General features: G+C 42.0%; 2 protein-coding genes across 3 annotated transcripts; both read left to right on the forward strand.

Moving 5' to 3' along the window:
• Nucleotides 1-139: 139 nt before the first annotated feature.
• On the forward strand, nucleotides 140-2492 carry bcl7bb (BAF chromatin remodeling complex subunit BCL7B b). The gene is made up of 6 exons (XM_031293330.2): nucleotides 140-305; nucleotides 799-874; nucleotides 975-1059; nucleotides 1209-1367; nucleotides 1561-1664; nucleotides 1826-2492. The coding sequence occupies exons 1-6, from the start codon at nucleotides 193-195 to the stop codon at nucleotides 1895-1897; spliced, it is 609 nt and encodes a 202-aa protein (XP_031149190.1). The 5' UTR covers nucleotides 140-192; the 3' UTR covers nucleotides 1898-2492.
• A 431-nt stretch (nucleotides 2493-2923) lies between these two features.
• baz1b (bromodomain adjacent to zinc finger domain, 1B) lies at nucleotides 2924-21100 on the forward strand. Of its 2 annotated transcripts, XM_031293308.2 has the most exons (22): nucleotides 2924-3751; nucleotides 4920-5036; nucleotides 6012-6156; nucleotides 6526-6718; nucleotides 6946-7067; nucleotides 7325-7522; nucleotides 7621-7809; nucleotides 7929-9249; nucleotides 9462-9617; nucleotides 9886-10024; nucleotides 10146-10309; nucleotides 10583-10697; nucleotides 10783-10881; nucleotides 11510-11687; nucleotides 12562-12747; nucleotides 14768-14915; nucleotides 15265-15408; nucleotides 15597-15744; nucleotides 16353-16471; nucleotides 17349-17488; nucleotides 17667-17773; nucleotides 18277-21100. In XM_031293308.2, the coding sequence occupies exons 1-22, from the start codon at nucleotides 3633-3635 to the stop codon at nucleotides 18944-18946; spliced, it is 4917 nt and encodes a 1638-aa protein (XP_031149168.1). In that variant the 5' UTR covers nucleotides 2924-3632; the 3' UTR covers nucleotides 18947-21100. The 2 variants fall into 2 exon arrangements, with proteins under 2 accessions (XP_031149168.1, XP_031149169.1); XM_031293309.2 differs by lacking the exon at nucleotides 15265-15408 and having other exon boundaries at nucleotides 2925-3751.
• The last annotated feature ends 2629 nt before the right edge of the window (nucleotides 21101-23729 follow it).

A 23729-nucleotide genomic window follows, 5' to 3' on the forward strand; every position in this document is an offset into this window, starting at 1 on the left:
CAAACCCTGATAAATAAATATATTATGAATAAATAAATAGCACCTACCACCCAATCATTACAGTATGAGCATACTGAGGAGGATGAAGCACAAAAAAAGAGAAAAAAAAAAAAAAGAGATGATGAAATCTCGCGAGATTACCACTGTAACGGTGGACTGGGGTTTGGTCGAAGTTTTCAGATGCATCTGTAGATGAATCATAACAGCATCAAGATGTCGGGACGATCAGGCCGCGCTGAGACCCGAAGTCGGGCTAAAGATGACATTAAAAAGGTCCTGGCAGCCATCGAGAAGGTGCGCAAATGGTATGTAGGCTGTCTTGGGGACAATATGGAGGGGAATGTATTGGTAGACTGTAGCCTGATATCTGCTGCGTCGCTCAACAAACTTCAGTCGGAAAAGTTAGATGATTGACGGAGCTGCTGACCAATCAATGCCCCGGGTTGACAGGAGAGGCGGAGCTAGCTGAGTTTTTTTTTCCGCCTAGAGCTAGAGCTGTCAATATGGCCACAGCCTCACATGCTGAGCGGCGTAATGTAGACGACTGTCCCGTAGTCACATAACATGACATTAATGAACACCTTCGGACCTATCCTCGTGGCTTTTAAACGCCATGTAAAGTAAACGATGGCTGTAAGTGAGCACAATAGGACATTTGATTTGATTAGCTGCTGTGTCTCTGCTGTGGACAGAAGGACACGAGCATGCAGGCTATGTTACAGATTTATACTAAGATGGTTTAGTGTTAGACCTTTCGAAAATAATAACTAACTAATTAATAACTAATTTCATTCCCAGGGAGAAGAAATGGGTGACAGTTGGAGACACATCTTTACGCATATTCAAGTGGGTGCCAGTAACAGAAACAAAGCAGGTGGGGGCCTCTGTCACATAAAAAAAAATCTCACTTTCAAGGATTTACTTTAATAAATCTAGTGAGTAGTCTGATTTTACAAACCCCTCTTTGTGTTCAGATATATCGCACCAAATCCACAGGTGGAGATAGAGGACTGAAAGATGTGGTCCTGGAAAACACAAACTCTTTACTGGATTTCACTGGTGAGTTTTGTGGCTGTATTTATTAAAATACTGAAACCACTGCATGTAGGCAAAGCCAAAAGATCACACAATCAAACTCATACAATCTAAAAACAAAACCAGCATGAGAACATGTCACCTGATGTTCAGTACAACTCCTCTCTGCTCAGATGAAAACAGCAACCAGAGCTTTCTGTCAGACGTTTACCAGCCTAAAATGGATAACAGCAGCAGCACTTCAAGCTCGCAGCAGGTCAGCCCTCCACACACCTCCAGCCTCCGTACTGAAGACTCTCAGCCACCAATGCTGGGCCAGGAGAGTGTGGATGGTATGTGGATGGCTCTCTCTAGTATATTTTCACTCAATTGTACACGTTATCCGAGTATAAAAGGGAATCGATCCTAGAGCTCAGTGGTGACAATTATAAACAATTACAATTAGTTATGTCCTGTACTGTCTCTGTATTCCCTCACTGTCAAAGCTGTATTAATGAGGATATATTTCCACCCTTGTGAAAGCAGAACCAGTTCATTCAGGACAGGAGGGGGCTGATGAGCCTCCCACTCTCATCAAGGAGGACCTTCTTTCATCGGGAGCTGTCAGACGGAGCACCCCAGACACACAGGTTCACTTTCTGAAAACGGGTTCAAAAAAGACCAGAACATGTTCCTTGATTAATTAAGAATTCATTCCTGTCACTGGGGTCTGTTGCATGGTGTCAATTGATGTTCATTTTTAACTAGAATGGTGTCAAAACATGTAAACATGTTTCTTTTTATTCAACAGGAGGAATTGGATGAATCAGGAGCACCCCCTTTAAAGAAGATTTACACAGGAGAAAATGCTGCTCTGAGATAGCTCATTTATAATAATTTTGTCAAAATGCACACGATACCTGTCTTCAGTTCGATTAGCTAAGCTTTCAAAATGATTCCAAGATTCTCCTGACATATTTACGAAAATGTTAAATTACAGCAAACGAGAAAAAAAAGTTTTTACTGCAAAATCCTTGTTCACTTTTAAAAGGTCTTTAAAGTATGCTGTTTAAATTGATTTCTAAAATGAATGGAGAGGATTTTCCCAACTTTGTGTGGCAAGTCACTGTTATTGCAGGCAGTGTGTATTTCAATTCACATGCTGTAAATGTTTTTTTTGGCAACTAACTGTTTTGAATTTACTTATGCAGTTGAACTTTACGTTTGCATGTTTCCATATCCTATTGCTTTATTTTTTAGGTTTGCAGGCCATTTTGAAAAGGTGTTAAAAGTGTAGCTTTATGCAGATTGATTTTTAGATGTGCCATTAGATATTAAATACGAGGCTCTTTGTGGAACAGATCTTCTTTTGGCTTATCACATGCAAGACAATTTTTTTTATATATTTATAATATAATTTGCCCATGATTATAACTGACAATGTTGTAAACCATAATAAATGCTACTTTCCAATTCTATTTCAATTCCTTGTTTCTGCAAGGTCGGTATGCATTTACCATGATACCTTGAGGCAATCAATCTACTATATCATGAAGGCAAGGCCTATTGTTTAATCAGACCTGTTCAAAATGGAGCCCACACAATGGGTTCAGAAATTATTTCGATAATACATGAAGGTATTCATGCCACGTCATTTTTCAACACATACATAATCAAAATATGTAAGCGTGTTTTAGTATGAATGAGCTAAATAGATCATATAAGCTTTATTGTCATCAGGCTGACCTCTAGCCCCCTCATCTGTATTCGATGCAGGCGTGGTTTCTTTTAAGGGGCTATTCTAGTTTGACAATAGACAGGACATAACAGCCAATGAGAAACCGTATCAGAACAATTCTATGAAGGCCTTTCACTGAGGAATCCAATGAACGTCGAGGGAGGGCGGGACGTGCCTGCGACGCTGCTTGCTGCCGGGGAAACGGAGTTCTGAGGGTGTACGGAATTGTGCCGGTGGACGAGAAACTCCCGCCATTTCGACAAGGAATTTAACCTCTTGATTGATCCAGGTTACTTTTTCGTAACACTTGCTAATTATCTTATCTGACAACAAGAAGCTCAGACAGTACGAACATGCAGCAAGTACAATTGATTAAACGAGAACAGGCCTAGTTTGCAAAGACTTGGGATTGTACAACGCGCCAGACCTACTGCTGAACTGAGCTTTGGCTGTTGCCGCGAGTTTGATTTCGGTTTGGTTTGCATCTTTACATGTTCATCCGGAGAAGCTAAAAGTTTACTAACTATACCGAGAGACAAGTCCGGCAACCTGTTTTACATCTAAGACATTGCGTAAAACCAGCATGACACCACTACTAGAGGAGAGGAGAAGGATGCGATGAGGCGGGTGGCAAGAAGCGGACTGTTATTGTTTTGCAACGAGATAGCAATCCATCCTACTAGCTAGCTAACGTTAGTCAGCTAGCTAGCTGCTAGCTACACGTTGAGTGCCGGGCCTGCCGGCGGTAACGTGAGACGTGCTAAGATATTTAGGGACACTTGCATACATGCTAAGGACATATTATTGTATGCTATTGTGCTAGTTTATTGCTAGAAGATTTCATTTTACCCTTGGCACCCGTGCCATCTGTGGATTTGAGATGGCACCGCTTTTAGGCCGGAAACCTTACCCACTGGCTAAGCCGCTAGCCGAGCCACCAGGCCCGGGAGAAGAGGTCTACATCATCGAGCACACCAAGGAGGCCTTCAGGAACAAAGAGTATCCTTTAACATGATGCTGATGCTCAGTCTTGACTTATCTATCCAGTCGGCATGATGCTGTATAGTTAGCTAAGTGGCTTTGTTCAATTTGCTATATGTATGCTCACATAGACACGTGCATTGGTCTGTAGAGCTTCAGTACCTAATTTGATGTTACCTTTAAAACTTCACCCAATTTAATATTAACCCACATGTACAGTGTACACCGGATGATAAGCTTGCTGGCTAACGTTAGCACCGCTTTGCTAATCAACTCATTGTTAGCTAGCTGGCTGTTTCGCTAAGTTATAGTAAATATTAACTTTTAAATTGCGCATAGAACAATTCACATGCTTAGTTAAATATAGAGAGCTGCTAAAAGGCGTCCCGTCACTTTCACGGCCCCACTGTCAGCTAGTAATGCTAGTGGGTTTAGCTAGCGCGCTGCTAGCGTTAGGGATCCCATTATGTCACAATAGCCCGCCGTCTGCTTCCACAGGCTGAGGATGTTGCTCGGCTGGTTACAGTTAGCTGTTAATGCTTGCATGTTTAGAGTCAGCTAGCCTTAGCTACCGCTACATTTGTGGTTTTTAGTTTGCCAAGAGAGAACGGTTTACTGATTTAAGACAGTATTTTGGGATAGCTATTTCTGTTCTAATATAATAGGATAACTTTACCCACTTGTTTTGGTGTTTATGTGAAAACTTTGAACGTCAGCAAGATTATGAAGCCAGTTATGACATCGGTGTGACACACGCAGTGCGAAAAGTAGACTATGTATTTTTATGGCTGCATGAGTTGTTATAAGTTCTAGTAGATGTGGATTCCTGCAGCGACATGGTTGTAATTCACTTTATGTCGCGTTACCTTTTAACATCAGAATCTACCATCACTGCTTGAACAACAGCTATGTGAAACACAGGCCTCCCAGCTACCTTTCCACACAATCTGATCATCAGAATTGGTTCAATTCTCAAGTGGAGAATGTGGTTCACTTTATTGTTGTAGTTTTTACAATCACCAGAGGTAGCAAAGTCAAACTTTTTACTCCCATCAACTACCCATAGAAGTGTGTGTTAACTTTTTTTCCACATAACTTATTTTCATCTTGTTAGTAAGCAAATGGCTAAATAAGGAGGAACTGCTTACATGTCACTATTGTAATTTCCTTGACAAAATGCCTACAGAGAGTACGAGGCACGCGTGCAGAGGTATAATGAGCGCATCTGGACATGCAAGAGCACTGGAAGCAACCAGCTCACACACAAAGAAGCATGGGAGGAGGAACAAGAAGTCACCGAACTGTTAGTATTACATCCAGAGTTTGTTTGTACACAATTTTATCCAACTTTTTAAATAATAGCCATTAGTCGACTCTGTTGATTACTGTCCATGGCCTATACAGGGTGTGATATGTTTTGTGAAGAATACACTGGTACAGTTTAGTAAATGACAGTACTGGTAGTTTAGATGCCCAAAAAAATGCGGATTAGCCTCCTATAACAGCAGCTCAGTTGTATCACAAAAGAGTGACACTCTCCCAGTGACGGTCACAAGGCTTGCTTCTTTGCTATGATTGGATAAATCTAGTGCTCCTCCTCTCATTCTATTTAGAGGGTGTGTGATTGAGTCATCCTTCAATCTGCAATGACCTGGTGATAGTTCCCTTTAGACTGATCTGCAAACAGGAAGAACATAGCCATAAAAAACTGTAGGAAAGTTCAACTGATCTTTGTCAGTCCACTTATCACCAACCAGGTGTACATACACTGTCTGTATATGTGCTATCAGCAAGAGAAAGGTGGGCCAAAGAGATGTCACAGCAAAGAGGGGGCAGAGCGTTGTTCAGCTGGCCAGAGCTCAAGTCACTCAGGATCACATTGTGTATTTAAGCTCTGTCTAATTATATCAGCAAAGGAATTTTACTCCCCCTACTGGTCACTCTCAGCCCTTTGTTGCCCTGTTATGTAATGCTCTGGTCCCTGTGACAAATGCTTAGGAGAAATCCAAACAATGTGAAATAAATCTTGTCTTGAACAGAGTGCATCACACCCATTTACCAACTCAATTTATGTCTGATGTGGCAACAGCATTGTTTGCTGAGCATCAGGACAAATAAAAGCAGTGTCTGACTTTATACTGAAAAAGGTGGAGCACATTAAGATGGGAATGCAAGACAGAAACTATATTAAACTTTATCTTCATATATTATGAGTGTATATATAATGTAATATAAAAAAATTGTGTGTGTGTAACTGCTGACCATTTTCTGTGTGCAGGCTTCAGGAGGAGTATCCCCTGTGGTTTGAGAAGCCGGTCCTGGAGATGGTCCACCACAACACGGTGTCTCTAGACAAACTGGTTGAAATGGCCTGGATGGAAATCCTTACCAAGTATGCTGTGGATGAAGAGTGTGACTTCCTGGTCAGTTTGGCTTCATACATTTCTGAACTTGTCTATTATGTAACTTTGCATTTGGATCTCATGATGACTCCAGCACCCATTATCACTATTAATATTATCTTTAGAGGACCAAATACATTTTTAACAACAAACGAGACACTTTAAAATACTGCTGGCAATTTACCAAAGGTTATTGACATTTTTTGGATTAATGTTCTACCTCTTAGGCAGCAGTTGATTTTTGGTTCTTTTAAGAGGTGTTAAGAAATTACAATCACTGCTAAGTCTAATATGACTTGTAAAACCTAAACGATACCCATCCAGCAGGTGTTTAATTGAGAACTTCCACTTGGTGTATTCTGAGATGCTCACAAGGCTTTTCCACTTCAGGTGGGGAAGGACAAAAGTTTGCAAGTGAAGGTGGTGAAGATCCATCCCCTAGAAAACCCAGAGGGCGAGATGGGAGAGAAGAAGCTTGAAGGTGCCTGTGATTCTCCATCTAGCGACAAGGAGAATGCAAGTCAGGAGAACCAGAGGAAGGAACCTCCTCCCCGAGAGGAGGAGAACAGGAGGGAGAGTCTCAGTGAGTACCAGTCGCTGCATAAAGAGTGTAAACAAAGAGTTTTGAAGCAAATTGATATTGTAGCCATGCAGCTATATATATTGTTTGATTGTTTGTAGGCCCAGAACAGTTTTTTTTCTTAGAAAAAATGTTTTCATTTCCCCAGTTAATTCACTTTATGTTGTGATCACTTTTTTCTGCATGTTTGGGTAAAAAGTCTCATTTCTTACACATTTACTTCCTATTAGGTGACAGAGCACGACGTTCACCAAGGAAACTTCCCAATGCCATGAAGGAAGAAAAGAAGAAATGGGTGATGCCCAAATTCCTTCCGCATAAGTACGACGTGAAGCTCGTCAACGAGGATAAGGTCTGTATCTCGTTGTCAACGGAAAGTGTCTGAACTTCTTTTCCTTCTGGGTCCCAGATAAGAATTAGTCTCGTCTTGAAACCCGTGACAGTATATTACTCTTCCGTAGTTTCCTGTGCTAAATGTGATGATATTTGGCAGCCTGGTCCACAACCGGTCTTACATGTTTGGTTGATGATCTTTTGAGACCTACACAGTTTTTTTAAAATTTTTGAAAGAAGCTGACGCTAAATCTTTCCCACCGACTCGTCTCCTAGGTGATCAGTGATGTCCCAGCAGACAGTCTTAACAGAACGGAGCGCCCTCCAACCAAGGAGATCATACGCTACTTTATCAGGCACTATGCTCTGAGGCTGGGCATGGGAGAGAGTGCTCCCTGGGTGGTTGAAGATGAACTGGTGAAAAAATTTAACTTGCCCAGCAAATTCAGTGACTTTCTTCTTGATCCACACAAGGTAATTTACTCATGGCAATTTCTTTTTGCAATATTACTCGATTTTAAAAATGTCGCTTGTTCTTGGCTCACACTTTTTTTTTTTTTTTGTGTCTAAAGTTTTTAGCAGAGAATCCCTCTGCAAAGCGTAAGAGCTTGTCATCTCCAGAGGGTAAACCTAACAAGAGGCTCAAGTCCCCTGACACCCCAGGAGACGATTCAGGAAATGAGAAGGGAGAAAAGAAAAGGAAAAAGAAGAAAGACTCTTTAGGCATGCCCCTTAGTCCGACCATTTGGGGCCACATGCAGGTTAGCTGGCTTCTATGCACATGTTTTTTTCAATTACTTAATAACTATGGGGGTATCCCCCTTTTTTTTTTTTTTTAGTCAAAGCTTTGCTTAACAGGCTCATTTTGACTGTATTTCAGAAAATAAAAATGAATGGCTCCCCTCTCAAGATGAAGAACTCGGGATCTCCAAAGAAAGGAGAAGGCAAAGGGTCGGCTCCCTCCACTCCAAAATCGGGCAAGAAGTCCGGGGACAAGAAAGAAGGAAAGAAAACTGGAAAGAGCGGTGATAAGAAGCTCAATGTCCTCAAAGCTTCTAAAAAGGAGGATAAAGCTGGTGCTAAGACACCGAAGATGAAGCAGATGACTCTGCTGCATCTGGCTAAGAGCACCCCTGCTGGGAGCCCTAAGAAGAGAGCCCGTAGTACCAGCATAGGTACGCCTAAACTGGGGAAGCCACTGCACCCTATGGCTCTCCACCTTCTTCGTTACTATAAGGAAAACAAGGGCAAAGAGGACAAAAAGAACTCCCTTTCCGGCCTCATCTCCAAGGCTGCAAAGACCTTGTCCCCAGATGATCGGGGCCGGCTGCCAGAGGAGCTCAAGGAGCTGGTGCAGAAACGCTGGGAGCTACTGGAGCAAAAGAAGCGCTGGGCAGCCATGAGTGAAGAGGAAAAGCAGGAAGAGATGAAGAAAAGGCGCGAGGAAGTCAAGGAGAAACTTCGAGAAAAGGCCAAGGAGAGGCGTGAGAAGGAGATGCTTGTCCGCCGAGAACAATCCCGCCGATACGAGGACCAGGAGATCGAAGGTGGCAAGACTCTGCCGACGTTCAAGCTTGTAGACATGCCCGAGGGGCTGCCCAACACCCTGTTTGGTGATGTGGCTATGGTCGTGGACTTCCTCCACTGCTATGCAGGGCTGCTGATGCCAGATGACCAGTACCCCATCACAGCTGGGGCTCTGATGGAAGCCCTGGCCGGGGAGCGGTCGGGCTTCCTCTACCTGAACCGTGTGCTGGTGGTGCTGCTTCAGACGCTGCTGCAGGACGAGCTGGCAGAAGGCTACAGTGAGCTTGATATGCCCTTATCTGAGATCCCCCTCACCATGCACTCAGTGTCAGAGCTGGCACGGTTGTGCCTGCGACCATGTGACGCCCATGGCGAGGAGAGCGCCCGGGGCTCAGTGGACTCGGGGGCTTTGGGTGGCTTTGATGATGTGGTGACCAGTGAGTTCTTAGAGAAACTTGAGACAATCGAGGTGTTTGAGCTGAGCCCCGAAGAGAAGGTCAGCCTGCTGGTGGCAATGTGCCACCGCATACTCATGACGTACTCGGTTGAAGACCATGTCGATGCAATGCAGCAACGGTCCGCTGAGGTGTGGAAGGAGCGTCTGGCAATGCTGAAAGAGGTCAATGACCGCAAGAGGGCAGAGAAGCAGATGCGAAAGGAGATGGAGGGCAAAGGTAGGCTTCTTTTCCCACTTATTTTAACTGCACTGAACAGCTTATATAATGCCCACAAAAACATCAATACAACTGAATTTTTGGATTGTTAAAATACCAGAGAGTGGAAAATCTTCTCTCAGCCTTTATTTAGTCTTTTATTGATATCCCCATATACATAGGTTGATGTCAATATTCATTTTTTTTGTTCTTTTCTTCTTCTGGGCTCAAAGGCGAGAAAAAGAAAGAGGGGGGTGCTAAGAAGGAGAACAAAAAAGAAGTAAAGGTGGAGCCAGAGCCAGAGGACATGATCAGCTCAGTGAAGAGCCGGCGGCTGATGTCCATGCAGGCCAAGAAGGAGAAGGAGGAGATGGACAGACAGAACAAAGGTAAACTTTTGTAGCAGGGAGTGGAGCACATAATCCATTTCAAAATATGCTATTTAAAAAAAACAAAAAAGTTGGTTAACTGACAAGCTAACCATTTATCGTGTGACACAACGATTTGATTTTGTTCTCTCAGTACTTAGTTTCTCCACCACTGAGATCTTGTAGGAATGTGTCATTTAGAGTGAAGCCAGTTCATCATTAATAACTTATTATAATATTATAATTCTTAAGTCAGTGTACCTCACTCTACTGTGTTATTCCCCCAAAGAGCGCATGGAGAAGGAGGCTGAAGAGGAGCGGATGCGTAAACAGCGGGCTGCTGTAGAAAGAGCCTTTCAGGATGGCATAACCAAAGCCAGACTGGTCATGCGCAGGACCCCACTGGGTACCGACAGAAGTCATAACAGGTTAGTGCTGCACACAAATGTTTGAAAAGATTAAACGCAGATAAATAGGGTTAGGAATCGGGTGAATTCAATGAATAGCCTAAGTAAATTATAACCACGGCTGCTTGACATTTTTGTCCAGATACTGGCTTTTCTCTGACGTGGTCCCTGGTCTGTACATTGAGAAAGGCTGGGTGCATGAAAGCATCGACTACAGCTTCACCCCTCCACCGGAGGACAAACCAGCTGAGCCCGAGGTAGAAGAGGAAGAGGATGGCGAGTCGGCCGCTGTTCACGATTCACAAGGTACAGTAACTCAAGTGTAAGGTATCCTCGTCAAAATGTTTGTCATCAAAATGTTTGTGTTAATGCGAAAAAGTTAATATTGGCTGATGTCTGTCCCAAATATAAAAATCTCATATATTGGTATCGACTTAAAAATGCGACTCTAATTCAAATGAATGTCTTGTTTAGTTTTGCTTGGTGTGCAGTTCTGTGTGTGGACATAATTCATTTGCTGTTTTGGTCAAACCTTTTTAGTCATAAAAATCTTTTTTTTTTAATTACTGTTTGTTGTAGGAGCTGAAAAGGATGATGGCAGCATAGATGGTGCTATTTGTGAGGGAGCCCAGCAGGGGGCAGCACCAGACATCTGTATAGAAACTACTGTTCCCAACCAGGGACAGAACCTCTGGTAAGAGCTTTTGTTTCTGTCTTCTTCTTTCATTTGATTGATTTCCTTCCTTTTCTTTTTACGCCATCTTTTTCTGCCTCTACAGGTTTGTATGTGAAAGCACAGCTGAGCTGGAGGAACTAGTGGAAAGTCTTCATCCTCAGGGGGTTAGAGAGAGCGAACTGAAAGCGAAGATACAAAGCAGGTGCGTGTACTCATAAACAGTTACTCTAACTCCACCTTGCTCCAACTTCATGGAATGAGTTACAAAATCAGCTAAAATTGCAGGTTTTTATTTCACATACTGAATTCAAGTCCCGCTTACATCAAATATATCAACATGTTTGCGCTTGTTTTTAAAATGTGATTTTCTGTTTTTATTTCTTATTTATTATTGCTGTCCATCCCTGTCTCTGTTATTTGTTGTATGTTAGTGTATTTTCATGTGCTGCCTTCTTGGCCAGGGCTCACTTGTAAAAGATTTTAATCTCAATGTGATTTTTTTCCCTGGTAAAATGAAGGTAAAAATAAAATAACAAACATGCAAGCATCCAGTCGTACTGCGCTGCTAAAGCATTACCTGGTTTTACCAGCTTGTTGGAGTGATCCAACAGGTGCTATTTAAAACTTTTGCTTTTTTTTTTAGTTGCAGCAAGCTTGTAGGTTATGAAAAAGTTTAGAATTAAAGTAAAATGAATACAAAACCACCAGAGCATCTACAAGAAAGTATGAACAATGGTGTTTGAAAAAACAAAAAGAAGAGTTAAAAAACATAGCAGCAGTGATGCAGTAAATGAGAAGTTGAATACAAAGCTTTCCCTTCCCTGTTCCAGGTACCAGGACATCCTCCACTCTGTCCATCTGACCCGTAAAAGCAAAATGGCCCTTAGGACCTGTGATGGCTACGCAGAGCTGCTCAATTACCTGCGCAGTGACATCCATGAGGTAGCCTCGAGACTCCAGAAGGGAGGCCTGGGATACCTAGATGACAACATGGACATTGAAGATCAGGTGATTAGTTTGTCTGGCTACATACAATATCACTATCAGTAGCCCTGAATTTACATTACAAAAAAACATTAATGTTCACTGACAACTGAGAAAATTCTTTCTTTGGGGTGAGTGACTGTGTTCAACCTTCTGTCAACACCTGGAAACACCCTAATGAAAAAAAAAAAAGAAAAAAAAAAAAAGCATGAAACATAAATGTGTACAAAAGGAAGTGGTATTTTGATTATACAGATAAGTGTACTCGGCTGAGAAAACGGGTGATTTGAGAAAAAAAAAATGATGTAGAAAGCATATGAAGAAGAAAAAAAACCACTACATGGGCGCCTGGTTAGCTCACCTGGTAGAGCAGGGGCCCATATATAGAGGTTTACTCCTCGACGCCGCGCGTTTGACTCTGAACTGCGGCCCTTTGCTGCAGGTCATTCCCATTCTCTCTGCCCTTTCAAGCCTAAGCTGTCCTATCCAAATGAAGGCCTAAAATGCCCCAAAAATGATCTTAGAAAAAGAAACCACTACATACCGAGGCTCTACAATTGTGTGTGTGTGTGTGTGTGTGTGTGTGTGTGTGTGTGTGTGTGTGTGTGTGTGTGTGTGTGTGTGTGTGTGTGTGTGTGTGTATGTGTAGTTATTTTCGCATATCATTTAATGGTTAAAAGTGGTTTACCCCTGTGTTTACAAGCATTGATGATGGTACAAAAACCATCATCAACCCTAATAGGTTTGATAACATTGCTTGTATTATATTGTGCTTGTGAAACAGCTAATGTTTTATTATACAGTGGAGTGTTAATGGTTTTTATGTAGTTTGTCAGTGTTGGCCACACAACGTTGGGATTGTAACTGATAACTGATCCGTTTCGTCCTCTATTCACAGTTGAAAGACATGGAGAGCTTGAAAGACTTTGGCGAATGCATCATCACCATTCAGGCCTGTGTAATCAAAAAGTTCCTGCAGGGATTCATGGCCCCCAAGCAGAAAAAGAAGAAAAAGCAAGGAGGGGAGGAAAGCAGCAAGGCTGAAGAGGTGGACGAGGAGAAGAGACTGGCAGAAGAGGCTAGGGTAAGAGAACAGAGTTGCAATATTCAAGTTTAGCTTTTTAAGTTGGTGTCTCAACGGTAACGTGGTCCATTTTAAAAAGTCACTGGATGTTGGGATTGTCTGATTTTCACTGGGGATGTTTGCACAGGTATTAAAGGCATCATGGTCATAACTCTAGGTAAAACGTATTAATGTCAAAGCTCCTGTAATAAGTTTTTTTCTTTTTTTTTTTTTTTTTTTTCTTTTTTTTTTTTAAATATCTGCAAGAAAACACGGAGCTATAAGATGGGCACATAAAATTGAATTGAGAAGCTGACGTTTGCTCATGAAACATACTAAAGACTCATATACAGACAGAGCTATCACCAGAGGTGTGGACTCGAGTCATGTGACTTGGACTCGAGTCAGACTCGAGTCATGAATTTGATGACTTCAGACTCGACTCGACAAAATGTACAAAGACTTGCAACTCGACTTGGACTTTAACATCAATGACTCGTGACTTCACTTGGACTTGCACCTTTTGACTCGAGAAGACTTGCTACTTCCCATGAAAACTGGGGAAGAAAATGTTCACACGGCCGCGCCGCTCTCAGTTTATCTGCATCTGTGAAAAAAATGTGCACCACCTGTATGCATGCAGAGAGCACGCGCGCTGCCTGCACGACATCCAATCACTGTAGTCCCACATTGTTTTGATTCGACAGCATCTAAGCAGGCACATTGCAAGACAACCAATGAAGCACAAGCAACAACGCGCCAGTTGGCAAAATGATACCGAAGATAGTTTCGTTTGGTTATAACAATTACGAGGTAGTCGACAAAAAAAGAGTTGCAATTTGCAAAACATGCGGGTCGAAGATTACAGACGGAGCTGCCACAACGTCCAACTTTGTTCGACACCTGAAGTTGCACAAAGAAAGGTAAGTTTTGAATGAATGCTAAGCACCTTATCGGATGTATGTACCGTAACATACTAGCTGCTGCATATTTACTGTCTCAACGACACAGTAAACGCACGTCTCCCTTGCTGGTTCATGCTTACAAAAATAGGGATTTTTGAACCCTGATTATATGAGGTACATGAGTGTAGCACACTCAGATGGAAAACCTCGCCAACATCATGTCAACGTCCGTTTTAAAGTAACGTTACCATAACACAGTCACAGTAGATCCACCATTAGCCTTCCCTTTTCATATCAGGGGTTGTATTCGCTATAACTACCGCCTCGCTATACATTATCCCGCTTATTACATGACTACCTATCAAATAAATCATTACTTTGACACAAAATATTGATTTTAAAAAGGAGTTTATTGATTTAAAAGCGATTGTATTGCTTCCGCTAAACCGAACTGCGTCCATAGCAACGCTCTGTTTTTCATGGCAACGGTCTGTTATCAAGAAATAACAGACCGCATTCTACATTGGAATTCAACCAAGCCATGTAATAAAATAAAATAATAACGATTACAGTAGTAATGTTCAGAGATGCAATAGATTATTATAGTGCAGTTCTTAACTAATGGGAATATTGTTTAGCTTATTTTTGGTTTCATTTGGTTTACTTTAGTTATTTAATTTATTCAATTATTTTGTTTTGCTATACTTTTCATGCCAACTTGCCATGGCCCCCTAGTACCCCCTCACAGCACCCAGGGGTCCCCGTCCCCACTTTGAAAACCACTGCTATAAAGCATATGACTTCAGTTTCTTGAGAGAAAGGGCTTTCTTATGACTTTTGAAGCAGTGAAAATATTCTTAATATTGCATACACTGAAACTGAAATGACTTGAAATGACTCGAAACGAAAATGGTAGGACTTTGGACTCGACTTGAGACTTGTTGGCTTTGACTTGTGACTCGACTCGGGACTTGCCTCATCTTTGACTTGACTCGGGACTCGAGGGCAAAGACTTGAGACTTACTTGTGACTTGCATAACAATGACTTTGTCCCACCTCTGGCTATCACTATTGAACTCTTTCTTCATGTAAAGTTCTGAGTTAATAAACAAGTCTGGGCTTTTCCTCTTCCTTAGGTGGCGACAGCGGTAGAGAAGTGGAAGACTGCCATCCGAGAGGCCCAGACCTTTTCCCGCATGCACGTCCTGCTGGGAATGTTGGACGCTTGCATAAAGTGGGACATGTCTGCCGAGAACGCTCGCTGCAAAGTCTGTCGCAGGAAAGGTAAGGACAGTTTTCTGTTGTTTTCTCACTCATTTGGTCTCAAAGAAAGGAATTTGCAGCCTATGAGAGCGTCATGGCTTGATTGACATAGAAGTGTTGGTTGTAACATGGCTTTCTTTGACCAATAACGGGACAAATAACCTTTTTGTTCTATATCTGACCTCAGATCACCTAAACAGAACTACAGCACCACAACTGGCGCCTGTCTAATAAATATGGTTTCTCATGTTTTTCTTCATGAAGACACAGTCAGTACAACAGTCAGTCCTTACTAATAGGTGTGCTGAATTGTTGAGTTGCAGTTTGAGTGAAGCATTGCTACACCACTACCCTTCTGCCTTCTGTCTAGTGCTCAGGCAGAGCCCATCTGTGCTGAAGCTGATGGAGTCTAGACCCAGATCCAAACAGGGCAGCAGCGGCAGGCTCAGAGCAGGGCAGACTAGTAGTGTAAGGCAGGTCTACATACAGAGCCGGCAGATCCACAGGCCAACAGGTGAACCTGTAGTGATAAGATGACGATTAAAAACGTGGTTACTTGCACAGAGTTTGTTGGCCTTTTTCAGGGAGTGAATACGGGAACAGAAATGTGGGCATACTGAATACATTTTAGGTAAAACCAGGAAATTGGTTTAAAAATGCCGTCTTTAGCCAGTCCTATGGTAAATGTTGATCCTCTTCCAGGTGACGATGAGAAACTCATCCTCTGTGATGAGTGCAACAAGGCCTTCCACCTGTTCTGTCTGCGACCGGCCCTGTACCGCATTCCTGACGGAGAGTGGCTGTGCCCGGCCTGCCAGCCCACTGTGGCCAGACGCGGCTCCCGTTCAAGGTAACTGTCCGCCGCACACTTTGTCACGTTCCTTCATTATCGCTGTAAACTGTTAGAGTTCGTGTAGACATAGAAATGGCATTTAATTTGTGTGCAGTAACACATTTGTCTTTGATTAAAAGTGAAATATTTTTATTTATCACAAAAATGAGTGCTGTGCATACAGTAAATAGTGGAGCATTTACAGTGACAATCTGTCATTTTGTCATTTTGGATGTGTGCATACAAAGATGTTTTCATTATAAAATGACTGTAGACCTAAATGAAGCTGGATAAATTGGACTATGCAGGTTTCTGATGGACACATTTCCCCCTCACTGTTTTTAAAAGGACTGCATTCTTAAAGCTGCAGTAATACTCAAGATTGTACTCCCCTCACTGTGCATAACCCCAGCCACAAAATGTAAATTGGCAGGAAAATGGCAGCACAGTGGCTCTAGTATAAGTGAGACTCTACATATTATTTGACACACTACTATGATATATGATTATTTTTCCTAATTCTAACAAAACCTCTAAAGTAAACCCTGCCTCTTTTCCAACTACAGACCATGTTCTGTCTTTGTAATCCGTGTAAAGGTTTTTGATTGGCAACCCCTGTATTGCAGGAACTACAACCAAGACACAGATGATGAAGAAGAGGACGAGGAGGAGTCTGAAGAGGAGGAGTCTGAGGAAGATGAAGAGGATGAGGAAGAGAATGACTACAAAGCCATGGGTCACAGCTGTGAGTACCGGCGAGAGAGAATTAAGTCCAGGTTTCACAAAATTGTCTCGGCTCAATGGTTCATCATTAGGGTATCAACCAGGAATAAGTTAAGGATGAGCGGCCAAATGTCTCTTTTGATTTCTATGTACCAACTCCAGACTGGAATCCTTGCGTCATCAATACGTTACATTTCGTATTAAAAACGATGGCACAAAACAAAGAATACAACAAATAAATTGAGTTGTCCAAAAGAATAAGTCACAGTTGGTTTTGGAAAACGGGGTGCTAAAGGTTGGGAATGAGAAGAACGCTGACGGAGAATAACGGCCCCTGTCCTCTCCCCGTCTCTATTGTCTGTGTGTTGTCATGTAGCACAGCTCAGGTCTGGACCTTTGCTTTGAAGCCATGTCTCACTCTGGCTTCACTCAAAGTATGTGGCAGGATGATCCCCTCTGTCAGTTCAAGCGTGCATGTCAAGGATGACAATTAAGAACTTTTATGCATCAATAGTTTGAAAGAGAATGGCAGAACAGATAATTTTTCTTATTTCTAGCATGAGACTTTGCGATAGTCTACAGCATTGCGCACTGGAATTGGTCTGATAAAAAAATTTAAATAATACGACGAACAATTAAGCATTAATTGTTTAGTAACTGTAACTTAGAAACAATACCCTCATTAAAATAATTGCCCATCTGCAGGCTGTGTGACATGACAAATTAGCAGTTAATGTTGGTTACACATGGCAACATTTCAGATATTTATTGATTATTGTTTTTCCTATGCCTTTTTGGTGCATACAAAATTAAGTGTTTCCACTGGGGTTCTTTTTCTTTTTCACTTGCCTCCGACCTCTTCTTCCTCTTGTCCTGATCACCTCGTTATTTCTTCACAGTGAGACCAAGGAAGAAAAATAAGCAGTCTTCGTCTCGGCAGAAAAGTTCAAAAAGTAAACCCAAGAAGCAGTCGTCTTCGAGTAGTCAGAGCAGCAAACAGAGGACTGGCCCCAACAGCCCTGCGGACATCGATGAACTGGTAAGAAACAAGCATACAGAAGCTAGGTCTTCTTAGAAGAATTAAAGAATACACTTAAAATGGGGAAACGTGAGGGCAAGAGTTGATCTATATCTCAGAAAGAGACAGACATTGTCATTGGCAGCCTAGAATAAATCGGTTTGTTCTAATTGTTGTTCTGTGTGCGCGGTGTCTGCAGGTGCGACAGAGTTCCCTATCAGGAGTGCGCAGGCAGGCACTGGAGCTGGAGAGGTGCGAGGAAATCCTCAAGAAACTGATGAAATTCCGCTACAGCTGGCCTTTCAGGTGAGCAAAGGACATAATCTGAATGTTTGAATGGACATTCAGTTATGAAGTACTCTGGAGCAGCACCAACTACTTGCATGTGGGAGAAAAGTGTTATACACCTAGGAGTCATAAATTGTGATATTTATTTTAGTTTGTATAACATTTCCTGTATCGGTAGAAACCCAAAATTGGTCTTTCAGGGTGACCTCATTTGTCATATAAAATCTTGACACCCCATCCCCAGTACATTCAACATGTATGATCTCACTAAGACTACTGAATTGAACGTTTAACATGTTGCTACGTAGTCTAAAACAATAATACCAGATTACCCTGGAGAGATATGCTGCCGGTGTTGTTGCAGGTCTTTAGACCCATGAATAAATCACAAATTAGTTTCGGAGTTTGTCGTAGTAAATCGACATATCCTACTACCTGAATGACTTGGACATCAAGAATTAATATGATGCTTAACCTGTAGCCTAACGTGGCACTTTTCTACCGCTCGGCTTCTCGTACAGGGAGCCTGTGTCCACAGAGGAGGCAGAGGACTACCTGGACATCATCTCCCAGCCCATGGATTTCCAGACGATGCTGGGAAAGTTCAGCCAGGGCTTGTATCGTCACGGCCAGGATTTCCTGGAAGACCTGAAGCTAGTCTTCTCCAACGCAGAGGAGTACAACCAGCAGGGCAGCAGCGTCCTCTCCTGCATGGTCAAGACAGAGCAGTCGTTCATTGAGCTGCTCCAAAAGCTGCTGCCTGGCCTCAGCTACCTCCGCCGGCGGTCACGCAAACGCGTCAGCCGAGCCCCTGCAACATCTGAGGAAGAGGAGGAGGAAGAAGAAGCTGAGGAGGATGAAGAGGAACCGAAGAAGAAGATTCAGAATGGCAAATCGAACAGGAAGAAAACCAGAAATGTTCAGGGACGAAGGGAAGAGGAGAGCGAGAGTGGCGAGGAGGAGGAGGAGGAGGAGGAGGAGGAGGAGGATGATGATGATGATGGCAGGAGGAGAAGTAAGCGGACCTCTACCACCTCAGGCAGGAAGGATTACAGGGAGCAGGATAGCGATGGCGAGCGGGACACACGGAGAACTCGTCAGCGGGGGGGCCGGGGCGATGCTGGGGCGGCGAGCAGCGACGAGGACCGGTCCAGCAAGCAGCGACATTCCAAGAGACAGAAACGCTCATGAAGACCAGGGTGATTTTTGTTTGTTTGGTCGTCTCTTTTCTTTAAAATTTCTGTCCCGCTCTTCTAAAAATGATCAAGACCCCTCCATCACCTCCTCCTCCTCACAGCCAGCGGGACTTAATCCTCAGAAGGACTTTTTTGTGTTACTAAATTTCTGTTCATATTTTGAAAAACGACAAAAGAAAACTGATTTATATTTGTACCAAGTTTAATTTTTTTTTTCTTCTTCTAGCCAAGAAAAATGAGACATTTGAGATAATGGATGGGTCCTCATAGCTCTTAAGACTCTTTGATTTGAATTTCAGTTCCACTTCGACAACCTCACACGTGTGTAATTTGACTTAAAATGTTGTCCCGTGAACTGCTTTATTTTTACATTTGCGACTCCCCAAACACCAGTACAGTGTAATCAGAGGTCTGTCTTCACTCGACACACAAAGTCCAGCCATCACTTGTGTCTAGCTGTAAAGTGTTTGTTCCACCCACATCTCTGTTACAAGTCACGGTGTTTTCACTGACGTGAAGTACTTTTTGTTAAAAAGATGGTGTCCATGTAGCCAAAATCTTTCTTGGCTTAAAAACAGCGCTGATAGCTGATATTAAATGTTCCCGTCGCCTGTAAATCCCTCTTACTACTATAAGCATCTTGACGCCAACATTATCTTTAGTCAAATGCAAGTCTCTAGACACACATGGTAGGATTTTTTTACTAGTTAGTATACATTTTTTTTCCTGCCCAGGTGCAGATTTATTGTCAAAAGCTGGGTTCAGACTGCATGTCACACATGTAGTTGCATCACTTTAGTGCTAAAAACACAATCTTCAACTCAGCTCTTAGTGCCAAGATGTTTTCAAAAACAGGGACCTGACTTGGAGTCTCGTCCTTGGCGTGTAGAGCTGACCAGCCTTTCCTCCTCTGTAGTGCCCTGCCACTTTAAAAGAACCTGTACCTCAATGCTCCGTCAGTTTGCACTCCTCTTGTGCAAAGTGCACCTATTATGCCAGCAGCTGCAGGACCAGACTTTATTGAAATTATGTGCGTAAACATTTTGTAAACGGTGTTCAAAACAACAAATGTGACGTTTGTTAAGAAAATGGGCATTTTTGAATATTTGATATTTTTTTGCACATTTTATTTGGTATTGTAAATGATAACTTGTTGATCTTAATCATATCCAACAAATGGCGAGGTTTAACCAGGGCTCTCCTAGTCGATGCAGAGAACATGTCAGGAGTGGGTTCACTTTTCATTGTCACTTGTTCACTTTTGTAACAAACACCCTAAAGTCACTCTTTTAAAAGGATTTGCGTGGGTGAAACGGCTCATAGGATGCAAAATGAAGGTTTCCCCTGCATGTCCTGGTTCAGTCACCAGGCGGTGCTCCACTCCTGCTCTCTGAATACTCTGTCCCATCGGTTTCCTAATAATTAATTGACAGTGCTGTTAGCTGGACTGCTGTAACTCACTGCTTTGTGGGCTCACTGGTCATCAAAGGACGGGGAGCTTCACAGTGCTGGTGTATTTTGGCTCTACAACTTGTTTTGTAATACACAGACAACCTAACAAATCTTTTGAGTATGCAGAATATATATATATACATCACTGACCCTCTAACACCTGTACTATGCTGTGCTGGTCTCCTGTGTTTTTCTAGTGCTGTTATCATCAAGACCTTACTGATTTCATTTGGCCACTGATCCCCCCCCACCCCTCTTATTTTTGTTTAAATTTGGCTTAGTTCCTGACATGATTATAAAATCACTGTTGTAATTGTTTGACATTTCAATGAACAAACAAAAGGTTACTGCCCTTCTCAAGTTGAGACCTGACTGTAAATGCTTTCTTTGTTCTTGGAGGAACTGCAAAAAGTCTTTTACACTTCCTTTTTTTTATATATATATTTATAGTCTCTAAAGTTGGGGTTGGGCAGGTTCAGAGGATTCACATGTAAAGAATTTCCAATAAAGGCTATGGACGAAGACTGTAGTTTCCCTGTTTTGTGTTGAGCTGATGAGCGTCCCCTGGTCAGACAGACACACATCACTGCCATCTGTAAAACCTTGTGATAAGATGGTCGGGGAGAGAAACGGGTTAGCCGTGAGCACCGACTGATGTCTAATTTTACTTTTTAATAAAACATCAAACATGGTCTTACTCTCTGTGTGGACTCTTTTCTCAAAAACATCAGCATCTTCAAATAGAAGCCAAACTAGCTTCAAATATGTGTGCGTTGAAGCCAAAAGTGACATGACAGAGGATAAATGGTTTCATTTTCACAGAGGAGGAGGATGAGCAGCTTGGACTTAACCTATTCCAAGAAAACATTGTGGAAAATGTGAAGCTTATGATGGTTGAGTTAAGCCTTAATCACACAATTTAGGCTCCGTAAGGTACAATGTTACTTTATTTTATTATTTTGTATTCGTTAGACTAAATCTGAAGATGAACAATTCCTTGTCCAGTAGAAAGCTGTGGACACAAGAAACCTTAGATGTTTACACAAGGCTATTCCATTGTCTAGACTGTTATTGACTGCTTCTGAGGCTTTTTATGGACCAAAATAAAGATTTTGCTGCACTCAGTAGTCCGAGTCAGTTTCATAGGGAGCTCTCTTCACAAAAATGTGCCCGTATAGGTAATAGGTGGCAGCAATGATAACTACCAACTGGAAAGTCCCACAGTTATATAGCCACAATAAGGAGTGTGTCTGTGATGGATGGAGCAGAGGAGAGTACAAGAAGGACAGCAAGATCCTATGAAATCTACTAAAGTGATGACCGCATCTAAGCCATCTATAATTTGGCAACAGGTGTAGAGGCTGATGGATCAGAGTAAAGGTCAGAGATGTGAAAAGTCAGTGGAAACCTTGCACTTGATTAGTGACCGTTCAAGCAACTGCATTCATTAGAAAAACTTGAAATGTTTCACTTTTATGAGTTTAATTATCCATAAAGAACAAATTCTAATTTAGAAATAAGATTGCTGACACATTCTTAATTATCTGTCATTTCTTAATAGCTCTCTGTTTTAAAATTAAAGTGTGCAATTTCTGTCCTTCCCCAGACATCTTTGTAACTGCAGCATTTTGAGCCTTAGAAGAAGAAAGAGGTTACAGGTCCATGATTTTGACCCACAAGAAAAGAAGTTAATGGCAGATTGAGGACATTATGAGTTACAAGCCCCAAAGCATTGGAGGGAAATCACCGCTTTTTGTCTGTTTTGTTGTTATTTCGGAGTCTTCAATGCTAGCTGAATCTCTGTGACAGCCAGTTTTTTGTGGCTGGCTGTTTTGGGAAATGGAGCCAAAAGCAACTGAACATTGCTATATATACAAAATGAACTCACTCGCATGACTTAAGTGAACTTCTAATGAACTCTGGCCTCTTAAGCATTCAAGACTTGACTTGTTAACTTGAATAAGATACAATACAGTCATGATGTATGAACTTTTAGAAGGCTGGTGGATCTATCAGGGTCTTTCCAAACCAACGAAACATGTTTCAAGTTTTGTTCATTCCTCGCAAGGTGCATCCTACGCAGTGAAACATAGTTGAGACATGCATTAATCACCCAACTTTTACTCCCTATTGAAGTAAAAGAACGACTGTACACACGCTTCTGTGTAGCACGAAAAGAGCTCCCGAGTTTTTACGGGTAGCAGGACAAAGAGGTTCAGAAATAGTTCAAATACAGTTACATAATGTGAAAGAATCCTATATGATGAGCTATAGAGGCCTATTTTATTTTTAGCCATGCTAGCGGCGTGGTTCTAGGGACTTTTAGTGCAACCAATGAAGTTCACATTTGTGGTTTTGAGTGTCTCGACAGCTATTGGATGGTTTGTCATGAATTGTAAAGATTTAAGTAAAGCTTAAATATCGCTGTAGTACGGCCTCAGAGCCGCTAGCATGGCTGTAGACTAGTCTTGTTGAATGATCTTTTGTAATTAGGTGGTCCATGTTAGTGTTTTATTCTCCTATTTAAGTTGCTTTTCTTAACAAAGTAAAGGTTATGTGCACTTGTGTATGAGGGAGGTCAAATGGACCTCAAATGAGTGAGGAGATTGAGCACTGTTCACACTCATGACATTTGTCCATTTTGAATTTGAAACTGTAATGTTTTAATACTAAAAGAAGCAGAGGACTCCAGCCTGTTGGAGAGCAGTAGAAGTGTACTGTTAAAGAGGCTACAATCAATATTTTTTACAATAACAATGAATGTGACAATATGAAAGGCAGACACCCAAAATCTGCAGCTCCTCGGCTGTTTACAGAGTTTTATATAGGTTTATCTCATTGTTTAGCTGCCGCAACTTTACTATTTTGTTTCACTCTCAACTCTCTCATTGTTGTTTTCGGCTGCAGCAGGCAGCTGTTTTCAGTGAAAAAGCTCTAATAACCCATTGTACCTAATGTTACACAGTTACCAGCTTGTGAACACAGTGGAGCATTTAGCAGCTAAAGCGTCCGATATTTCCATCAGGAGTTGGTGGAGACCAAAATCAGAGCTAAAAGGAGAATGAATATTGGACTTACATTCATTAGGTGGTCAGAAACACAACTGACACAACGCAATGATAATGTTCCTCTGTATCTGCTGGATTTGAAAATAAGCATCTGTTTGCTAAAAAGTTTCTCATATTTACTTGAAAGGAGATGATGATGATGATGATGTGTGTGTGTGTGTGTGTGTGTGTTTAGGTTTTATGTTGCCTCCACTATTATATCGCAAAGTCTGACCTCATAGGTTGAAGCAGCAGGTGCCTTCACTCTATAACAAGCAA

The sequence above is a fragment of the Sander lucioperca genome, chromosome 5 (assembly GCF_008315115.2).
Source record: "Sander lucioperca isolate FBNREF2018 chromosome 5, SLUC_FBN_1.2, whole genome shotgun sequence".
NCBI lineage: Eukaryota > Metazoa > Chordata > Actinopteri > Perciformes > Percidae > Sander > Sander lucioperca.

What these genes read in the sequence shown, in the direction of transcription:
- baz1b (XM_031293308.2), top strand. Translation starts at nt 3,633, where the DNA reads ATGGCACCGCTTTTAGGCCGGAAACCTTACCCACTGGCTAAGCCGCTA. An exon ending in AACCAGGGACAGAACCTCTG is followed by an intron (nt 10,698 to 10,782) that starts GTAAGAGCTTTT and finishes CTGCCTCTACAG; the next exon opens with GTTTGTATGTGAAAGCACAG. An exon ending in AGACGCGGCTCCCGTTCAAG is followed by an intron (nt 15,745 to 16,352) that starts GTAACTGTCCGC and finishes CCTGTATTGCAG; the next exon opens with GAACTACAACCAAGACACAG.
- bcl7bb (XM_031293330.2), top strand. Translation starts at nt 193, where the DNA reads ATGAATCATAACAGCATCAAGATGTCGGGACGATCAGGCCGCGCTGAG. An exon ending in CTCTTTACTGGATTTCACTG is followed by an intron (nt 1,060 to 1,208) that starts GTGAGTTTTGTG and finishes CTCTCTGCTCAG; the next exon opens with ATGAAAACAGCAACCAGAGC. An exon ending in GGAGCACCCCAGACACACAG is followed by an intron (nt 1,665 to 1,825) that starts GTTCACTTTCTG and finishes TTTATTCAACAG; the next exon opens with GAGGAATTGGATGAATCAGG.